The 20,582-nt window shown below is 45.8% G+C and overlaps 1 protein-coding gene across 2 annotated transcripts in view; it reads left to right on the forward strand.

Annotated features, from left to right (window-relative positions):
* slc30a9 (solute carrier family 30 member 9) overlaps positions 1–20,582 on the forward strand; it is a 201,548-nt gene that overhangs the window by 21,868 nt on the left and 159,098 nt on the right. For both annotated transcript variants that reach the window (XM_072496665.1, XM_072496666.1), the window contains one exon: positions 15,160–15,280. In XM_072496665.1, the coding sequence (XP_072352766.1) occupies positions 15,184–15,280 (97 nt within the window). In that variant the 5' untranslated portion in view covers positions 15,160–15,183. The remainder of the gene's footprint in view (positions 1–15,159; positions 15,281–20,582) is intronic.

The raw sequence follows: 20,582 nt of genomic DNA on the forward strand, positions 1-20,582 counted from the left end.
TTGGAGCATCCGCAATGCTGAGGACGTTGTGGATAGCACGTTTAGCGAGTTGGCCACACCGCAGGTGAAAGGTACTGAGGGAGATAGAAAATGGGTGACCAAAAGACAGAGCAAGAGTAGGAAGGCAGTGCTGGTGTCCTCTGCGGTCATCTCCCTGCAAAACAGATATACCGCTTTGGATACTGTTGAGGGAGATGGCTCACCAGGGGAAGGCAGCAGCAGCCAGATTCATGGCACCGTGGCTGGCTCTGCTGCACAGCTGAGCAGGAAGAAGAATGGCAGGGCTATAGTGATAGTGGACTCAATTGTAAGGGGAATAGACAGGCGGTTCTGCGGACGCAATCGAGACTCCAGGATGGTATGTTGCCTCCCTGGTGCAAGGGTCAAGGTTGTCTCGGAGCGGCTGCAGGACATTCTGGGGGGGGGGGGGGGGAAGAGTGGGAACAGCCAGCTGTCGTGGTGCACATAGGCACCAACGATACAGGTAAAAAAACAGGCCGAGGTCCTACAAGCTGAATTTAGGGAGCGAGGAGTTAAACTAAAAAGTAGGACCTCAAAGGTAGTAATCTCAGGATTGCTACCAGTGCCACGAGCCAGTCAGAGTAGGAATGTCAGGATAGAGAGGATGAATGCGTGGCTCAAGAGATGGTACAAGAGGGAGGGATTCAAATTCCTGGGACATTGGAACCGGTTCTGGGGGAGGTGGGACCTGTACAAACCGGACGGTCTGCACCTGGGCAGGACTGGAACCGATGTCCTGGGGGGGGGGGGGGGGGGCGGTGTTTGCTAGAGCTGTTGGGGAGAGTTTAAACTAATGTGGCAGGGGGATGGGAACCGATGCAGGAAGTTGGAAGGTAGTAAAACAGGGACAGAAATAAAAGGCAGTAAGGGGGGAAGTGTAAGGCAGAGAAGCCATAATCAAAAAGGGCGACAGTACAAGGTACAGTGACTGAGGGGAGCTCAGTGACTAGGACCAGGAATACTAAAAGAAATAAAACGGGAAGTGAAACCATTAATGGTAAGCGACGCGGCAGGTTGTTACATGAAAATATGGGTTCAACAACTAGGAAAATTAGGAGAAAGGTTAAGAGGAAATATAACTTAGGAGAGGTTACTGATCGAGGTGTTAAGATTCAGAACAGAGGTAAAAAAGCCAACATAAGTGTACTTTACCTGAATGCTCGTAGTATTCGGAATAAGGTAAATGAGTTGATGGCGCAAATCATCGTGAATGACTATGATTTAGTGGCCATTACTGAAACATGGTTAAAGGATGGTCACGACCGGGAGTTAAATATCCGAGGGTATCAAACTTTTCGGAAGGACAGAGTGGATGGTAAGGGAGGTGGTGTAGCTCTGTTATTTAAGGATGACATCCGGGCAACAGTAAGGGATGACATTGGTGCTATGGAGGATAAGGTTGAATCCATTTGGGTGGAAATCAGGAATAGTAAGGCGAAAAAGTCACTGATAGGAGTAATCTATAGGCCACCAAATAGTAACATTATGGTGGGGCAGGCAATAAACAAAGAAATAACAGATGCATGTAGAAATGGTACAGCAGTTATCATGGGGGATTTTAATCTACATGTTGATTGGTTTAACCAGGTCGGTCAAGGCAGCCTTGAGGAGGAATTTATAGAATGTATCCGCGATAGTTTCCTAGAACAGTATGTAATGGAACCTACGAGGGAACAAGCAGTCCTAGATCTGGTCCTGTGTAATGAGACCGGATTGATTCAGGATCTCATTGTTAGGGATCCTCTCGGAAGGAGCGATCACAATATGGTGGAATTTAAAATACAGATGGAGGGTGAGAAGGTAAAATCAAGCACTAGTGTTTTGTGTTTAAACAAAGGAGATTACAATGGGATGAGAGAAGAACTAGCTAAGGTAGACTGGGAGCAAAGACTTTATCGTGAAACAGTTGAGGAACAGTGGAGAATCTTCCAAGTGATTTTTCACAGTGCTCAGCAAAGGTTTATACCAACAAAAAGGAAGGACGGTAAAAAGAGGGAAAATCGACCGTGGATATCTAAGGAAATAAGGGAGAGTATCAAATTGAAGGAAAAAACATACAAAGTAGCAAAGATCAGTGGGAGACTAGAGGACTGGGAGATCTTTAGGGGGCAACAGAAAGCTACTAAAAAAGCTATAAAGAAGAGTAAGATAGATTATGAGAGTAAACTTGCTCAGAATATAAAAACAGATAGTAAAGGTTTCTACAAATACATAAAACAAAAAAGAGTGGCTGAGGTAAATATTGGTCCTTTAGAGGATGAGAAGGGAGATTTAATAATGGGAGATGAGGAAATGGCTGAGGAACTGAACAGGTTTTTTGGGTCGGTCTTCACAGTGGAAGACACAAATAACATGCCAGTGACTGATGGAAATGAGGCTATGACAGGTGAGGACCTTGAGAGGATTGTTATCACCAAGGAGGTAGTGATGAGCAAGCTAATGGGGCTGAAGGTAGACAAGTCTCCTGGACCTGATGGAATGCATCCCAGAGTGCTAAAAGAGATGACTGGGGAAATTGCAAATGCACTCGTGATAATTTACCAAAATTCACTAGACTCTGGGGTGGTCCTGGTGGATTGGAGATTAGCAAACGTGACACCACTGTTTAAAAAAGGAGGTAGGCAGAAAGCGGGTAATTATAGGCCAGTGAGCTTAACTTCGGTAGTAGGGAAGATGCTGGAATCTATCATCAAGGAAGAAATAGCGAGGCATCTGGATGTAAATTGTCCCATTGGGCAGACGCAGCATGGGTTCATAAAGGGCAGGTCGTGCGTAACTAATTTAGTGGAATCTTTTGAGGGCATTACCAGTGCGGTAGATAACGGGGAGCCAATGGATGTGGTATATCTGGATTTCCAGAAAGCCTTTGACAAGGTGCCACACAAAAGGTTACTGCATAAGATAAAGATGCATGACATTAAGGGGAAAGTAGTAGCATGGATAGAGGATTGGTTAATTAATAGAAAGCAAAGAGTGGGGATTAATGGGTGTTTCTCTGGTTGGCCCTCAGGGATCAGTGTTGGGCCTGCAACTGTTCACAATTTACATAGATGATTTGGAGTTGGGGACCAAGGGCAATGTGTCCAAGTTTGCAGACGACACTAATAAGTGGTAAAGCAAAAAGTGCAGAGGATACTGGAAATCTGCAGAGGGATTTGGATAGGCTAAGTGAATGGGCTAGGGTCTGGCAGATGGAATACAATGTTGACAAATGTGAGGTTATCCATTTTGGTAGGAATAACAGCAAAAGGAATTATTATTTAAATGATAAAATATTAAAACATGCTGCTGTGCAGAGAGACCTGGGTGTGCTAGTGCATGAGTCGCAAAAAGTTGGTTTTCAGGTGCAACAGGTGATTAAGAAGGCAAATGGAATTTTGTCCTTCATTGCGAGAGGGATGGAATTTAAGACTAGGGAGGTTCTGCTGCAATTGTATAAGGTGTTAGTGAGGCCACACCTGGAGTATTGTGTTCAGTTTTGGTCTCCTTACCTGAGAAAGGACGTACTGGCACTGGAGGGTGTGCAGAGGAGATTCACTCGGTTAATCCCAGAGCTGAAGGGGTTGGATTACGAGGAGAGGTTGAGTAGACTGGGACTGTACTCGTTGGAATTTAGAAGGATGAGGGGGGATCTTATAGAAACATATAAGATTATGAAGGGAATAGACAGGATAGATGCGGACAGGTTGTTTCCACTGGCGGGTGAAAGCAGAACTAGGGGGCATAGCCTCAAAATAAGGGGATGTAGATTTAGGACTGAGTTTAGGAGAAACTTCCTCACCCAAAGGGTTGTGAATCTATGGAATTCCTTGCCCAGTGAAACAGTAGAGGCTCCTTCATTAAATCTTTTTCAGATAAAGCTAGATAGTTTTTTGAAGAATAAAGGGATTAAGGGTTATGGTGTTCGGGCCGGAAAGTGGAGCTGAGTCCACAAAAGATCAGCCATGATCTCATTGAATGGTGGAGCAGGCTCGAGGGGCCAGATGGCCTACTCCTGCTCCTAGTTCTTATGTTCTTATAGCTTGATTCCGAGTGATCAAAAATCTGACAATCTCATCCTGAAATGTCATAAGACCATAAGACATAGAAGCAGAATTAGGCCACTCGGCCCATCGAGATTGCTCCGCCATTCAATCATGGCTGATATTTTCTCATCCCCATTCTCCTGTCTTCTCCCCGTAACCCCTGATCCCCTTATTAATCAAGATATGTATTACATCTGTAAACTTCCTCTCTGATTTGGTTCTGATATTTTGGTATCTCAGGAGTGGTGAAGTCTTTCTTCAATTGTACCTTGGTAGACCCCATCTGGAGTACTGTGTGCAATTAACCATAGGAGGATATAATTGCCGTAGAGGGAATGGAATGAGGATTCACCAGACTTGTTCCAGGGGTGGCGGGATAAGAGAGATTGGGCAAACTGCCTGCATAGTTTCGAAGAATGAGAGGTGACTTCTTTGCAACCTACTAAATACTTGAAGGCACAATGGTTGGCACTGCTGCTTAACAGCGCCCAGGTTCGATTCTAACCTGGGCTGACTGTGTGGAGTTTGCACGTTCTTCCCATGTCTGCAGGGTTTCCTCCCACTTGAATGACTATGAATTAGTGGCCATTACTGAAACATGGTTAAAGGATGGTCACGACTGGGAGTTAAATATCCAAGGGTATCAAACTATTCGGAAGGACAGAGTGGCTGATAAGGGAGGTGGTGTAGCTCTGTTATTTAAGGATGACATCGGTGCTATGGAGGATCAGGTTGAATCTATTTGGGTAGAAATCGGGTATAGTAAGGCGAAAAAGTCACTAGTAGGAGTAGTCTATAGGCCACCAAATAGTAACATTACTGTGGGGCGGGCAATAAACAAAGAAATAACTGATGCATGTAGAAATGGTACAGCAGTTATAGAACATAGAACAATACAGCGCAGTACAGGCCCTTCGGCCCACGATGTTGCACCAAAACAAAAGTCATCTAACCTACACTATGCCATTATCATCCATATGTTTATCCAATAAACTTTTAAATGCCCTCAATGTTGGCGAGTTCAAGCAGGTAGGGCATTCCACGGCCTCACTACTCTTTGCGTAAAGAACCTACCTCTGACCTCTGTCCTATATCTATTACCCCTCAGTTTAAAGTTATGTCCCCTCGTGCCAGCCATATCCATCCGCGGGAGAAGGCTCTCACTGTCCACCCTATCCAACCCCCTGATCATTTTGTATGCCTCTATTAAGTCTCCTCTTAACCTTCTTCTCTCCAATGAAAACAACCTCAAGTCCATCAGCCTTTCCTCATAAGATTTTCCCTCCATACCAGGCAACATCCTGGTAAATCTCCTCTGCACCCGCTCCAAAGCCTCCACGTCCTTCCTATAATGCGGTGACCAGAACTGTACGCAATACTCCAAATGCGGCCGTACCAGAGTTCTGTACAGCTGCAACATGACCTCCCGACTCCGGAACTCAATCCCTCTACCAATAAAGGCCAACACTCCATAGGCCTTCTTCACAGCCCTATCAACCTGGGTGGCAACTTTCAGGGATCTATGTACATGGACACCTAGATCCCTCTGCTCATCCACACTTTCAAGAACTTTACCATTAGCCAAATATTCCGCATTCCTGTTATTCCTTCCAAAGTGAATCACCTCACACTTCTCTACATTAAACTCCATTTGCCACCTCTCAGCCCAGCTCTGCAGCTTATCTATATCCCTCTGTAACCTGCTACATCCTTCCACACTATCGACAACACCACCGACTTTAGTATCGTCTGCAAATTTACTCACCCACCCTTCTGCGCCTTCCTCTAGGTCATTGATAAAAATGACAAACAGCAACGGCCCCAGAACAGATCCTTGTGGTACTCCACTTGTGACTGTACTCCATTCTGAACATTTACCATCAACCACCACCCTCTGTCTTCTTTCAGCTAGCCAATTTCTGGTCCACATCTCTAAATCACCCTCAATCCCCAGCCTCCGTATTTTTTGCAATAGCCTACCGTGGGGAACCTTATCAAACGCTTTGCTGAAATCCATATACACCACATCAACTGCTCTACCCTCGTCTACCTGTTCAGTCACCTTCTCAAAGAACTCGATAAGGTTTGTGAGGCATGACCTACCCTTCACAAAGCCATGCTGACTATCCCTGATCATATTATTCCTATCTAGATGATGATAAATCTTGTCTCTTATAATCCCCTCCAAGACTTTACCCACTACAGACGTGAGGCTCACCGGTCTATAGTTGCCGGGGTTGTCTCTGCTCTCCTTTTTGAACAAAGGGACCACATTTGCTGTCCTCCAGTCCTCTGGCACTATTCCTGTAGCCAATGATGACATAAAAATCAAAGCCAAAGGTCCAGCAATCTCTTCCCTGGCCTCCCAGAGAATCCTAGGATAAATCCCATCAGGTCCCGGGGACTTATCTATTTTCAGCCTGTCCAGAATTGCCAACACCTCTTCCCTACGTACCTCAATGCCATCTATTCTATTAGCCTGGGGCTCAGCATTCTCCTCCACAACATTATCTTTTTCCTGAGTGAATACTGACGAAAAATATTCATTTAGTATCTCGCCTATCTCTTCAGACTCCACACACAATTTCCCATCCCTGTCCTTGACTGGTCCTACTCTTTCCCTAGTCATTCGCTTATTCCTGACCAGTTATCATGGGGGATTTTAATCGACATATCGATTGGTTTAACCAGGTCAGTCAAAGCAGCCTTGAGGGGGGAGTTTATCATAGAATCATAGAATTTACAGTGCCCTCACCCTCCAGTGACTGTTCCAGCAGATTTTAGCTCCGATTTCTCTCTCTTCTCTCTCTTTCCCCCCCCCCCCCCCACCCCACAGCCCTGAGCTGACAGTATTCACAGATGGGATGCTCATTTTGTCCAGCTGTCCAAATGCTCGAGCGGTTTATACCGAGAATGAACTTTTGTTGCACCGGCCTTGAGCTGTCGACACAGTTCCAAGATGTCAAATCCTCCTCCCAAACCAAAGGTACATCAATTCCGCAACCCCTTTCCCCAGCTCTGTCAGCAGTTCCATCTCAAGGTGTCCATTCCATTATATTTTCCCTGGAACTGGTGGTGGCAGCATTCCTGGCATTCCACCAGACAGTCCCATGTTCGGGCCGAACAGAATGTGTCTCTGTTGCTGGATTTGCTGAATGTATCCGCGATAGTTTCCTAGAACAGTATGTAATGGAACCTACGAGGGAACAAGCGATCCTAGATTTGGTCCTGTGTAATGAGACAGGATTGATTAATGATCTCATAGTTAGGGATCCTCTCTGAAGGAGCGATCACAATATGGTGGAATTTAAAATACAGATGGAGGGTGAGAAGGTAAAATCAAACACTAGTGTTTTGTGCTTAAACAAAGGAGATTACAATAGGATGAGAGAAGAGCTGGCTAAGGTAGACTGGGAGCAAAGACTTTATGGTGAAACAGTGGAGAACCTTCCAAGCAATTTTACAGTGCTCAGAAAAAGTTTATACCAACAAAAAGGAAGGATGGTAGAAAGAAGGAAAATCGACCGTGGATATCAAAGGAAATAAGGGAGAGCATCAAATTGAAGTAAAAGGCATACAAAGTGGCAAAGATTACAGGATTGGGAAATCTTTAGGGGGCAACAGAAAGCTACTAACATAGAACATAGAAAATACAGCACAGAACAGGCCCTTCGGCCCACGATGTTGTGCCGAACCTTTGTCCTAGATTAATCATAGATTACCATTGAATTTACAGTGCAGAAGGAGGCCATTCGGCCCCCTGAGTCCGCACCGGCTCTTGGAAAGAGCACCCCACCCAAACTCAACACCTCCACCCAACACCAAGGGCAATTTATCATGGCCAATCCACCTAATCTGCACATCTTTGGACTGTGGGAGGAAACCGGAGCACCCGGAGGAAACCCACGCAGACACGGGGAGGATGTGCAGACTCCGCACAGACAGTGACCCAGCAGGGAATCGAAACTGGGACCCTGGAGCTGTGAAGCAATTGTGCTATCCACAATGCTACAGTGCTGCCCTTAAGAACAAATAAATCTACACTATATAATTTTACCGTAATCCATGTACCTATCCAATAGCTGCTTGAAGGTCCCTAATGTTTCCGATTCAACTACTTCCACAGGCAGTGCATTCCATGCCCCCACTACTCTCTGGGTAAAGAACCTACCTCTGATATCCCTCCTATATCTTCCACCTTTCACCTTAAATTTATGTCCCCTTGTAATGCTTTGTTCCACCCGGGGAAAAAGTCTCTGACTGTCTACTCTATCTATTCCCCTGATCATCTTATAAACCTCTATCAAGTCGCCCCTCATCCTTCTCCGTTCTAATGAGAAAAGGCCTAGCACCCTCAACCTTTCCTCGTAAGACCTGCTCTCCATTCCAGGTAACATCCTGGTAAATCTTCTTTGCACCTTTTCCAAAGCTTCCACATCCTTCCTAAAATGAGGTGACCAGAACTGTACACAGTACTCCAAATGTGGCCTTACCAAAGTTTTGTACAGCTGCATCATCACCTCACGGCTCTTAAATTCAATCCCTCTGTTAATGAACGCGAGCACACCATAGGCCTTCTTCACAGCTCTATCCACTTGAGTGGCAACTTTCAAAGATGTATGAACAGAGACCCCAAGATCTCTCTGCTCCTCCACATTGCCAAGAACTCTACCGTTAACCCTGTATTCCGCATTCATATTTGTCCTTCCAAAATGGACAACCTCACACTTTTCAGGGTTAAACTCCATCTGCCACTTCTCAGCCCAGCTCTGCATCCTATCTATGTCTCTTTGCAGCCGACAACAGCCCTCCTTACTATCCACAACTCCACCAATCTTCGTATCGTCTGCAAATTTACTGACCCACCCTTCAACTCCCTCATCCAAGTCATTAATGAAAATCACAAACAGCAGAGGACCCAGAACTGATCCCTGCGGTACGCCACTGGTAACTGGGATCCAGGCTGAATATTTGCCATCCACCACCACTCTCTGACTTCTATCGGTTAGACAGTTCGTTATCCAACTGGCCAAATTTTCCACTATCCCATGCCTCCTTACTTTCTGCAGAAGCCTACCATGGGGAACCTTATCAAATGCCTTACTAAAATCCATGTACACTACATCCACTGCTTTACCTTCATCCACATGCTTGGTCACCTCCTCAAAGAATTCAATAAGATTTGTAAGGCAAGACCTACCCCTCACAAATCCGTGCTGACTATCCCTAATCAAGCAGTGTCTTTCCAGATGCTCAGAAATCCTATCCTTCAGTACCCTTTCCATTACTTTGCCTACCACCGAAGTAAGACTAACTGGCCTGTAATTCCCAGGGTTATCCCTAGTCCCTTTTTTGAACAGGGGCACGACATTCGCCACTCTCCAATCCCCTGGTACCACCCCTGTTGACAGGACGAAAAGATCATTGCCAACGGTTCTGCAATTTCATCTCTTGCTTCCCATGGAATCCTTGGATATATCCCGTCAGGCCCGGGGGACTTGTCTATCCTCAAGTTTTTCAAAATGCCCAACACATCTTCCTTCCTAACAAGTATTTCCTCGAGCTTACCAGTCTGTTTCACACTGTCCTCTCCAACAATATCGCCCCTCTCATTTGTAAATACAGAAGAAAAGTACTCGTTCAAGACCGCTCCTATCTCTTCAGACTCAATACACAATCTCCCGCTACTGTCCTTGATCGGACCTACCCTCGCTCTAGTCATTCTCATATTTCTCACATGTGTAAAAGGCCTTGGGGTTTTCCTTGATCCTACCCGCCAAAGATTGTTCATGCCCTCTCTTAGCTCTCCTAGCTCTCCTAATCCTTTTCTTCAGTTCCCTCCTGGCTATCTTGTATCCCTCCAATGCCCTGTCTGAACCTTGTTTCCTCAGCCTTACATAAGTCTTCTTTTTCCTCTTAACAAGACAGTCAACCTCTCGTCAACCATGGTTCCCTCACTCGACCATCTCTTCCCTGCCTGACGGGGACATACATATCAAGGACACGTAGTACCTGTTCCTTGAACAAGTTCCACATTTCACTTGTGTCCTTCCCTGACAGCTTATGTTCCCAACCTGTGCACTTCAATTCTTGTCTGACAACATCGTATTTACCCTTCCCTCAATGGTAAACCTTGCCCTGTTGCACGCACCTATCCCTCTCCATTACTAAAGTGAAAGTCACAGAATTGTGGTCACTGTCTCCAAAATGCTCCCCCACTAACAAATCTATCACTTGCCCTGGTTCATTACCAAGTACTAAATCCAATATTGCCCCTCCTCTGGTCGGACAATCTACATACTGTGTTAGAAAAGCTTCCTGGACACACTGCACAAACACCACCCCATCCAAACTATTTGATCTAAAGAGTTTCCACTCAATATTTGGGAAGTTAAAGTCACCCATGACTACTACCCTGTGACTTCTGCACCTTTCCAAAATCTGTTTCCCAATCTGTTCCTCCACATCTCTGCTACTATTGGGGGGCCTATAGAAAACTCCTAACAAGGTGACTGCTCCTTTCCTATTTCTGACTTCAACCCATACTACCTCAGTAGGCTGATACTCCTCGAACTGCCTTTCTGCAGCTGTTATACTATCTCTAATTAACAATGCCACGCCCCCACCTCTTTTACCACCCTCCCTAATCTTATTGAAACATCTATAACCAGGGACCTCCAACAACCATTTCTGCCCCTCTTCTATCCAAGTTTCCGTGATGGCCACCACATCGTAGTCCCAAGTACCGATCCATGCCTTAAGTTCACCCACCTTATTCCTGATGCTTCTTGCGTTGAAGTATACACACTTCAACCCATCTCCGTGCCTGCAAGTACTCTCCTTTGTCAGTGTTCCCTTCCCCACTGCCTCATTACACGCTTTGGCTTCCTGAATATCGGCTACCTTAGTTGCTGTACTACAAATCCGGTTCCCATTCCCCTGCCAAATTAGTTTAAACCCTCCCGAAGAGTACTAGAAAACCTCCCTCCCAGGATATTGGTGCCCCTCTGGTTCAGATGCAACCCGTCCTGCTTGTACAGGTCCCACCTGCCCCAGAATGCGCTTCAATTATCCAAATACCTGAAGCCCTCCCTCCTACACCATTCCTGCAGCCACGTGTTCACCTGCACTCTCTCCCTATTCCTAGCCTTGCTATCATGTGGCACCAGCAACAAACCAGAGATGACAACTCTGTCTGTCCTGGCTTTTAACTTCCAGCCTAACTCCCTAAACTTGTTTATTACCTCCACACCCCTTTTCCTACCTATGTCGTTGGTACCAATGTGCACCACGACTTCTGGCTGCTCGCCCTCCCCCTTAAGGATCCTGAAGACACGATCCGAGACATCCCTGACCCTGGCACCCGGGAGGCAACATACCTTCCGGGAGTCTCGCTCGCGACCACAGAATCTCCTATCTATTCCCCTAACCATTGAATCTCCTACAACTATTGCTTTTCTATTCTCCCCCCTTCCCTTCTGAGCCCCAGAGCCAGACTCAGTGCCAGAGACCTGGCCGCTAGGGCCTTCCGTAGGTCATCCCCCCCCCCAACAGCATCCAAAACGGTATACTTGTTTTGAAGGGGAATGGCCACGAGGGATCCCTGCACTGTCTGCCTGTTTGTTTTTTTCCCCCTGACGGTAACCCAGCTATTCTTGTCCTGTACCTTGGGTGTGGTTACCTCCCTGTAACTCTTCTCAATCACCCCCTCTGCCTCCCGGACGATCCGAAGTTCACCCATCTTCAGCTCCAGTTCCCTAACACGGTCTTTGAGGAGCTGAAGTTGGGTGCACTTCCCGCAGGTATAGTCAGCGGGGACACCGGTGGTGTCCCTCACCACCCACATCCTACAGGAGGAGCATGCAACTGGCCTAGCCTCCATCCCCTCTTACCTGACAGAATATAGCTGCCCTGTGGACTAACTAGATCTCCGACTCTGCTCCCAGTCAGCTCCACTTTCTGTAAACTCCTGGCTCTCTTCTCACTCTTTGCGGAAATGTCGGAAACAAAATGAAAGGAGCACCTTACTCCTCCTCACCTAACTCCCTCGGTCACCAAACTCTTACTATAGCACTCAAAATGCACCAAATTCAGCACTCAGTGCTCACTCACTTTTATTCTGTGAATCTAGCCTCTGAAAAACTGGCCTAATCCAATTAACTAATTAACAAGCTCCAGCTGCAAGTGCCTACAAGTAGAAGCCTGTTTAAAGCTGATTGAAAATTCACCTTCTTCTAAACCAAACAGCAACTTTTAAGTTAATTAACTAAATAAAAGAAATACTAAACTTTAGATAAAAATGAAGCCTGATACTCCCTTGGTCACCAAACTCTTACTATAGCACTCAAAATGCACCAAATTCAGCACTCAGTGCAAATACTAAAGAAGCTATAAAGAAGAGTAAGATAGATTATGAGAGTAAACTTGCTCAGAATATAAAAACAGATAGTAAAGGTGTCTGCAAATATATAAAACAAAAAAGAGTGGCTAAGGTAAGTATTGGCCCTTTAGAGGATGAGAAGGGAGATTTAATAATGGGAGATGAGGAAATGGCTGAGGAACTGAACAGGTTTTTTGGGTCGGTCTTCACAGTGGAAGACACAAATAACATGCCAGTGACTGATGGAAATGAGGCTATGACAGGTGAGGACCTTGAGAGGATTGTTATCACCAAGGAGGTAGTGATGAGCAAGCTAATGGGGCTAAAGGTAGACAAGTCTCCTGGACCTGATGGAATGCATCCCAGAGTGCTAAAGAGATGACTGGGGAAATTGCAAATGCACTCGTGATATTTACCAAAATTCACTAGACTCTGGGTGGTCCCAGTGGATTGGAAATTAGCAAACGTGACACCCACTGTTTAAAAAAGGAGGTAGGCAGAAAGCGGGTAATTATAGGCCAGTGAGCTTAACTTCGGTAGTAGGGAAGATGCTGGAATCTATCATCAAGGAAGAAATAGCGAGGCATCTGGATGAAATTGTCCCATTGGGCAGACGCAGCATGGTTCATAAAGGGCAGGTCGTGCCTAACTAATTTAGTGGAATTTTTTGAGGACATTACCAATGCAGTAGACAACGGGGAGCCAATGGATGTGGTATATCTGGATTTCCAGAAAGCTTTTGACAAGGTGCCACACAAGGTTGCTGCATACGATAATGATGCATGGCGTTAAGGGTAAAGTAGTAGCATGGCTAGAGGATTGGTTCATTAATAGAAAGCAAAGAGTTGGGATTAATGGGTGTTTCTCTGGTTGGCAATTGTAGCTAGTGGTGTCCCACTAGTGGTATCAGTGTTGGGCCCACAATTGTTCACAATTTACGTAGATGATTTGGAGTTGGGGACCAAGTGCAATGTGTTGGGAGTTGGGGACCAAGTGCAATGTGTCCAAGTCTGCAGACGACACTAGGATGAGTGGTAAAGCAAAAAGTGCAGAAGATACTGCAAGTCTGCAGAGGGATTTGGATAGTTCAAGTGAATGGGCTAGGGTCTACAAAGTTGACAAATGTGGGGTTATCCATTTTGGTAGGAATAACCGCAAAAGGGATTATTATTTAAATGATAAAATATTAAAACATGCTGCTGTGCAGAGAGACCCTGGGGTGTCCTAGTGCATGAGTTGCAAAAGTTGGTTTACAGGTGCAACAGGTGATTAAGAAGGCAAATGGAGCTTTGCCCTTCGTTGCTAGAGGGATGGAGTTGAAGACGAGAGAGGTTATGCTGCAACTGTATAAGGTGTTTAGTGAGGCCACACGTGGATGTAATTGCGTTCAGTTTTGGTCTCCTTACCTGAGAGAAGGACGTACTGGCACTGGAGGATGTGCAGAGGAGATTCACTAGGTTAATGCCAGAGATGAGGGGTGTGGATTACGAGGAGAGGTTGAATAGACTGGGACTGTATCGTTGGAATTTAGAATGATGCGGGGGGATCTTATAGAAACATATAAAATTATGAAGGGAATAGACAGGATAGATGCGGGAGGTTCTTTTCCACTGGCGGGTGAAAGCAGAACTAGGGGGCATAACCTCAAAATAAGGGGAAGTTGATTGAAGACCTTGAGCTCGGGAGCAATTTCTTCACCCAAAGGGTTGTGAATCTATGGAATTCCCTGCCCAAAAGAAGCAGTTGAGGCTCCTTCATTAAATGCTTCAAGATAAAGATAGTTTTTTGAAGAAAAAAGGAATAAAGGGGTTATGGTGTTTGGGTGGGAAAGTGGAGCTGAGTCCACAAAAGATCAGCCATGATCATTGAATGACAGAGCAGGCTCGAATGGCCAAATGGCTTACCCCTGCTCCTAGTTCTTATGTTATGTTCTTAGTCCAAAGATGTACAGGCTTAGGTGAATTGACCATGCTAAATTGCCCCTTAGTGTCAGGGATGTGCAGGTTAGGTTGCGAGGGTCAGGGTGGGGGGGTGGACCTGGGTGAAGTGCTCTTTCGATGAGTCATTCAGACTCAATAGGTCAAATGGCCTCCTGAATTGTAGTTTATTCCATGGTTCTATGGATAGACAGGGTAAATACAGATACGAGGTTTCTCCTGGATGGGGAGTTAGAACTGGTGGGGTGGGGATGGGGGGGGGGGGGGGGGGGGGGGGGGAGAGAAGCGGAAGGCGGAAACCACTTAGGATGGAGATGAGGATAACTCATTTTTACTCCGCTTATGAATCTTTGAAGTCCTCAAGCTTTGGAATTCTCTACCCCAAACGGCTATGGCAGCTCGGTCATTGAGATGTTTAAAGTATTATTTGGCCACTAGAAATCTTGTCAATGATGTAAAGGGATATGCAGAAGGTGAGGGGGGTGGGGGGGGGGGGGGGGTGCGGAATTGGAGTGGATGATCAGCCATGATGATGGATTGTGGAGCAGACCTGATGGGCTGAATGGCCATCTCCTACTCCTATGTTCCTTTGTTTTTGCAAGTGTCCTGATGAGTGCAACAAGACAAAGCTTGAACATGTGTTTTTTCAACGATACTTAAGTTCTGTACGACCGAAGTAAAGATTCCAGCTTTATGTATTTTGGAAGGATCTACTTACTATATGTAACCCACTGGGAAAGATTTATGTTTAACCTATGATTACTTTTTCAGTTTTTTTTTTCTTCTCCTTTCTCAGGAAAACCTCTTTCTTGAAGATTCTATGAATATGTTTCTTGGACTGGCTCAGAAACCATGGCACTCGTTGTGCAAATTTTATCTCCGACCTTGTGCCGTTGGAGCCAGCCAGGTCAATTATGGTGAGTCAGACATGATTCTAGGATGCTGTTGTATCTCTGTTTTAGTCCTTGTCTTTATCAGACCAGGTTATTTTGTTTAATAGACTGGATGACCATGAGTTATATCTATAGAATTCCAATAGTTTAAAATTACATTGTAACAGTACATGATCAGCTTGTGAATTAAGTATCAAAATTTGAACTTGCTGGTTAAAACAGCATTTATAAATGTGAATTAATTTTCATCTCTTCAATCCCATCATTGTGTTAATGTGTTCCTGTTTTGTTCTAGTCTGTAATTGGTAGTGTCTTTTCTTTGGTACAGAAACAGTTTTAAAATAGTTTTCAACTTTGTAAAGGATTAACAGTGATGTATAAATGGCTCATGTTTGAACTCAAAACAGCCAAATTCAATTGGGATCATTGTAAAACTTTAAGTGAAAACTATCCTTATCCCCTTCAAATATCCACTATAGTGCTCATAAAAACACTTTAGATGTGGATAATCCTCAAAGTAGTGCATGTTTGGAGATCAACCCATTAATACATAAGCGTACTGATACTTTCCTGTACTGTCAATTTGTTTGAGGGTCAGGATTGCAAATTCTCACCATCACTAGTGGCCAGATATTCGGGCTAAACAATCACATTATTTAATGATGCATTTTAACGTTAAAAGGGTGCATTTATACCACCGTTTCGCAATGTAAGTCCGACACTAGGGAGAAACATGGACTCGTGAAATCTGGTTATTTTTTAACCGCTCTGCAATTAATGCAATTGGCAAAAGAACCAAAGGCAACATATAGAAACATTTTTTTGGCAAAATTTTATGATCACAAGCACACGGCTAGAAGCAGATTCACGATAACTTTCAAAAGAAGGGAAGTGGACTAATTGGATAATTTTCAGAGTGCTGACATAGACTGATGGGCCGACTATCCTCCTGTGCTGTTTCATTCTATGATGTTGTCCTTTTTTTTTCCCCTGCAAGAATTTCTCTATTTGCCCTGGGGAGCAGATAATTACAGACATTGTGTTTAGCTTTAGTAAGATGTAGTTAATGGGAGGAATCGGCGGCTGAAGCAGTTAGTTATGGAGTTTCAGTCCCTTTAAAGACTTGACTATGGACAGAGCTGCAGCTTTTCTCCAAGCAATGTAGTTAAGATTTTACCTGTGAACAGAACAGTTTCTGAAAAGGCTGACCAGTTAAACAGTAGTTTGTCACGGGCAAGAATTTGCAAGCTGGTTTCCTGAAGGATTTTGTTCTCAAAAGCAGCTTATCCAAGACCTCTCTTAACAGCAAGTATTCCTGGGCCTTACCAAATGTACTTAAAAGTGGATTTTGTCTTGCGATTGATTTTGCTTGAGCGGAGATAAAAGATAGCAGTTGGGAATTATTTCATTGTTAAGCATTGTTTAACTGGTAATAATAAGCTATTTTCTTTATGATAAAGTTACTTTTAAGACTGTTATTAATAAAGTTGGTATTAATACACCATATTTCAATTTGTGTGGAATTACTCCTGGAGCGAAGTATCCTTTCCTCAGTCTTACATTTGAAATAAAATATTGGGGGTTCTGTCCAGTATCCTAGCAGCTGTTAGGGTCTGGTCCAGGGTCTTAATAAACTAGCGGGATGTAATATATAACCAATGGATGTAATATATTTTGGTTTTTAAACATTCAATGAGGTACCATAGAAAATATTTTAGGAGAAGGCTAAGGTTTATGGGATTGGATGTAATATATTCATGGGGATTGAAGATTGTTCAACAGACAATACGGAGGATAGATTCTATGGGTTGTTTTGGGATGATCCACAAGGATCAGTGCTTGAGCCTCTACCATTTATAACCTAACTTAATGATGTAGGTGAGGGAACTGAGTGCAATATATCACAAAATTTGCTGAAGATACAAAGTTAAGTGGGAAAGAAAGCTGAGATGGATGCATGGTCAGAATTTTAACTCGTGAACCCACCTCTTTTGGCATTGGCAGGGGATTAAAGCTCCAAAACATGGGTAGGGAAAATGACATTCCTGCTCACTTCCAGTTTAACTCGGTGGATTTACAGAGATTGGGAAACCCCATGGAACTATTGATAAGTTATTTCAATTAAGTGCCCAATGATTTAATCCAACATTTTGCTTTTAACAGCCAGCACAAGGGTTTCCTGTGCTATGTGAAGCTCACCAGGGTAAACCAGGTGAGAGCAGCGTGGGAAGTGCTTTGTTTAAAAACATTTTATTCAGGCATTTATATCAACAAACAACAAATAAGAGCAAAGGTGAAATTGTACAACATAATAAATAATTAACGCCCACACCCTGTCCTGTCTTCCCCCTTAACCGCGACACCCTCTGCTGACATCTCAATCCTCAAAGAAGTCAATGAACGGATCCCACCTCTGAGCGAACCCATTGACCGCCCCTCTCAAGACAAACTTGACCATCTCCAACCTTGGGAACTCCACCAGGTCACTCATCCACCCCCACACTTTCGGCAGCTCCGAATCCCTCCACCCAAGCAAAGTCCGTCTCTGGGCTATCATCAGGAAGGCAAAGGCCAAGACATTGGCCTCTCTGCCCCCCCCCCCCCGGGCTCCCAGGTCTTCCGACGCCCCAAATATCACTACTTCACCTCCAACACCTTGGACATTAAGTCCGCGAACCCCCTCTGTTTTGGACATGTGCTAAACATGTGGACATGATTCGTGGGCCTCCCTGCGCACTGCCCACACATTCTTCACACCCTGCAAGAGTGTATTCATCCTTGCTGCCGTCATATGTGCCCTGTGGTAAACTGAATAAGACTGAGCCTTGCACACGATGCATTCACCCTCTGCAGGGCCTCCTCCCACTTCCGTTTAATGTCTCCCATCAGCTTCTTGTAGACCTCTGACACCTTCTCCTACCCCCTCCCTGGACGACATCTTATCTTGCAGACCGGCTGGCAGCCCGGAAAGGGAAGGAACCTTCCTCAAAGTCCCGGAACTGCAAGTACCTAAAACCAATTCCCTGAGCAGCTCGTGTTCCTCCTCTAAGTCCTCTAATTTCAAAAAGCTGCCCCCTATGAACAGATCCTCGAATTGCTCAACTTCTGTCTGCCGCCACCTCCAAAACCTTGCATCTAACCCCCCCACCAGCCCCGTCCATACAAACCTATGATTATCACAGATCGGTGCCCACATCGAGACACCCTCCAGTCTCAAATGCTGCCTCCACTGTCCCCATAACCTCAAGGCTAGCAACACCATTGGGTTCACGGAGTACCTGGCTGCAAGAACGGCAGAGGCACTGTGAACAATGCCCTTAAGCTCATTCCCCTACAAAAAGCCACCTCCATCTGCCCCATATCGATCCCTCCCCTACCACCTATTTCCTTTTTTTTTTAAATTTAGAGTACCCAATTCATTTTTGTTACAATTAAGGGGCAATTTAGCATGGCCAATCCACCTGCCCTGCACATGTTTGGGTTGTGGGGGCAAAACCCATGCAAATACGGGGAGAATATGTAAACTCCACATGGACAGTGACCTAGAGCCGGGATTGAACCTGGGACCTTGGCACTGTGAGGCAGCAGTGCTAACCACTGCGCCACCGTGCTGCCCTCCACTACCTATTTTCTGACCATAGCGCTACTAGCCACCCAGTAGTAATTATTATATCCGGCAGCACCAATTCCACCCCCACTTCCAAAAAAAAAACCCTCTTGACCCACCCCGCCCATATGAACCTGAGATCAACGCGTTTATGTTCCTAAAGATTGACTTCCGGATAAAGATCGGAAGCTTCTGAAATATGAACAGGAACCTTTGCAGCACCGTCATCTTCACTGTCTGCACCCGTCCGGTCAACGGCAGTGACAGCATGTCCCACCTCTTGAAATCCCCCTTCATCTGTTCTACCAGCCGAGTCAAATTTAACTTGTGTAGCTGCTCCCAACCCTGCGTCACCTGGATGCCCAAGTATCTGAAGGTCGTCCCACCACCTTAAACGGCAGCTCCCCCAACCTTCTCTCCTGGTCTTAATTGGGAACACCTCTCTTTCCCATGTTTAACTTGGACCCAGGGAACTGACCAAAGTCCTCCAAAATCCCCATAATGCTGCCAATGCACCACAATGGGTCCGAATATATAACAGCAGGTCGTCTGCGTACAACAAAACGCTGTGCTTGAGGCCCCCCCAACCACCACCACACACACACACACAAACTCTCTCTCTCTAAGCGCTATAGCCAAGGCAAAAAGCAATGGGTAGAGTGGGCACCCCTGCCTTGTCCCACGGTGCAACCCGAAATATCGCCCAGTTTGTCTGCACACTTGTGACCGGTGCCTTGTACAGCACCTGGACCCAGTCCACAAACCCTGGCCCTTACCCAGACCGACCAGCACCTCCCACAGATATATACCTACTCCACCTGGTTGAAAGCCTTCTCCGCGTCCATCATCAATTCCACTTCCTGGCCCTTCGGGAGGCATCATAATCACGTTAAGCAACCTCTTCACATTTGCCGGCAACTGTCTCACTTTCACAAGGACGTTTGGTCCTCGTCTATCACCCCGAGACGTGGTCCTCAATTCGCGAAGCCAACACCTTTGACAGCAATTTAGCATGCACGTTCAGCAACGATATCAGACAGTACGATCCACACTGCTCTGGATCCTTATCTATTTTCAGTATCAGGGAGGTGGATGCTTGCGATAGTGCAGGGGCCAGTCCCCCCCCCCCCCCCCCCCCCCACCACCACCACCACCACCACTCTCCCCTCTCAAGCCTCATTGTATACCCTCACCAGCAACGGCCCCAGGTGCCCCCAAACTTCTTATAAAATTCCACCGAGAACCCATTCGGGCCCAGGGCATCCCCTGCCTCCATCCCTCCCATACTCTACATCACCTCCCTCAACCCAATAGTGGCCCCCTAACCTTGCACCAACTCCTCATCCACCCTGGGAAACTCCAACCCATCCAGGAACCGCCACATCTGCCTGGCTGGGGGCTGCGATTCATACAACCTCCTGTAAAATTCCTCAAACACCCCATTCACCCCTGCCATGTCCAGCACCACCCTTCCCGTCCTTCACTTTTAGTCTCCCTCGCCACCTCCTGTTTCCTAAGCTGGTGGGCCAGTATCCTACCCCCCCATCCCCCACCCACCCACCCATATTAATATGCCACCCCCTTGGCTCTCCACAACTGCCCTACCGCCTTCCCCGTGGACACTGATCCAAACTCCATCCGTGTCCTCTGCCTCTCCCTCAACAACCCTGCCTCTGGGGCCTCTGAGTGCCTCCTGTCCACCCTCAAAATCTCCTCTCC

This window comes from Scyliorhinus torazame, chromosome 3 (assembly GCF_047496885.1).
Source record: "Scyliorhinus torazame isolate Kashiwa2021f chromosome 3, sScyTor2.1, whole genome shotgun sequence".
NCBI lineage: Eukaryota > Metazoa > Chordata > Chondrichthyes > Carcharhiniformes > Scyliorhinidae > Scyliorhinus > Scyliorhinus torazame.